We start from the raw sequence: 1,730 nt of genomic DNA on the forward strand, positions 1-1,730 counted from the left end.
TAATAACACCATAACGAAAAGAAGTATTCTATCTTGCATTTCAAAGATCTTCGATCCCTTAGGCCTCATTGCCCCAATAATAACACCAGCAAAAATTATAATTCAAAGGTAGTGGCAGAGTCAATTAAGCTGGCATGAATCAGTTCCATTATCTATATTAACAGAATGGATACTTTTTTACAACCAGTTAAAGGACCTCGATGATTTGACTATTACCAGGAATGTTCTTGTGAATGATTTCGTAGTGGTGGAGCTTCACGGATTCTCAGATGCTAGTAAGCTCGCATATGGCGCTTGCGTCTATCTAAGAGCTTTGGACTCGTCGGACGAGTGTCATATCAGTTTGCTTTGCGCCAAGACTACGCGAGTCTTGGCGCGAAACACCGAAATAGCGTTGCAACGGCAAAAATGCATCGAAGCAAGAAGGAGGCTAACAAGATACAAAAACAACAACACTATAAACACCGAAGAACTGAGTCTACCCGCAAACATCTACAAAACAAATAATAACGTACTAAAAACGTTGATACAAAGAAGCAAAAGGCAACATTAAAAGTCTCTGTGCGAAGACTTAGACAACGACATCGGGGGGAAGGCCTACCAAATAATAACGAAGAGACTGAACATAAGGCAGCGAGTAATCTCGGATGACAACACCATCAAAAGGCAAATCGAGAATCTGTTCCCGAAAAAAGCAGTAATAGACTGGATGGGACCGGCAACTGCGCTGGATACTGCAATCACTCCCTTCAGCAAAGAAGAGTTTTTAGCTTGGTGCTACGCGGTGCAAGAAAGAAAGAAAAACAAAGCCCCCGGACCAGATGGCATTACTCTTGCAATCCTTGCAGAGTGCGTAAACAGCAACCCATTGGTATTCCTAAACATGTACAGCCAATGTTTAGAAAATGCTAACTTTCCAGAAATCTGAAAAATATCCAGACTAGTGCTGATTGAAAAACCCAAGAAACGATCAAACGACGAGCAGACATACAGGCCTTTATGTCTAATAGATGACGCGGACAAAATTCTAAAATCGCTTCTCAAGAACAGAATCACTGAGGAAATGCAACAAAAAAACTTAGAACATCCGAACCAATACGGGTTTACTAAGGGCAAAGCAGCTACCGATGCGATTCAAAAAATCTCCGAGATAGCAAGCAAATGTAAAGAAAAAAGCTACAAGAACCGCTACATATGCCTAATGATTCTATTAGACATAAAAAATGCCTTTAATTCATCACCTTGGGATGGCATTATAGATGCAATGGAGAAGGACGGATTCTCGCTCTACCTAGTGAACATAATTAAATTCTACCTGAATAGCAGATTCATTATAAGCCCGGAGAAAAAATCCAAACCACGTGCGGAGTGCCAGAGGGTGCTATTCTTGGACCCTCCCTATGGAACATCTTTTATAATACAATCCTAAACACAGAACTCGGCGAAGAAGTGCATCTTGTGGCATATGCCGACGACCTAGCAGTTATCGTCACCGCAAAAGCCAAAGAGGGCATAATTGCAAAATCCAATCGGGCAACGGGCATTATAATGAATAAACTAAAAATAATGGAGATGGAATTGGCAAACATGCGCCACCCTCCCTTGGGCATATACTTTTCATTATTTAACAAGCAATTTAATATTTTTTTTAAGTGCAATAAAAAACCTGCAGAATAAATGATGATTGTAGACAACAATCAAAATATTCCTTTATTAATGCGCTACTCCCC

General features: G+C 40.4%; 2 protein-coding genes across 2 annotated transcripts in view; both read left to right on the forward strand.

The window, feature by feature from the left end:
- The window catches only part of LOC125503995, a gene marked incomplete in the record, with an annotated part of 993 nt that extends 727 nt beyond the window's left edge, over positions 1–266 (forward strand). The window contains 1 exon segment of the mRNA XM_048665280.1: positions 1–266. Within this exon segment, the coding sequence (XP_048521237.1) occupies positions 1–112 (112 nt within the window).
- LOC125503787 lies at positions 135–361 on the forward strand (the record flags this gene model as incomplete). The annotated part of the gene is given in 2 exon segments (XM_048664676.1): positions 135–142; positions 220–361. Coding segments are annotated over 2 exon segments (150 nt in total), but the record flags the coding sequence as incomplete, so codon positions are not given.
- Positions 362–1,730: the final 1,369 nt, after the last annotated feature.

Source organism: Dendroctonus ponderosae, unplaced genomic scaffold (genome assembly GCF_020466585.1).
Source record: "Dendroctonus ponderosae isolate FM_Combo_2020 unplaced genomic scaffold, Dpon_F_20191213v2 Dpon_F_20191213_3, whole genome shotgun sequence".
Taxonomy (NCBI): domain Eukaryota; kingdom Metazoa; phylum Arthropoda; class Insecta; order Coleoptera; family Curculionidae; genus Dendroctonus; species Dendroctonus ponderosae.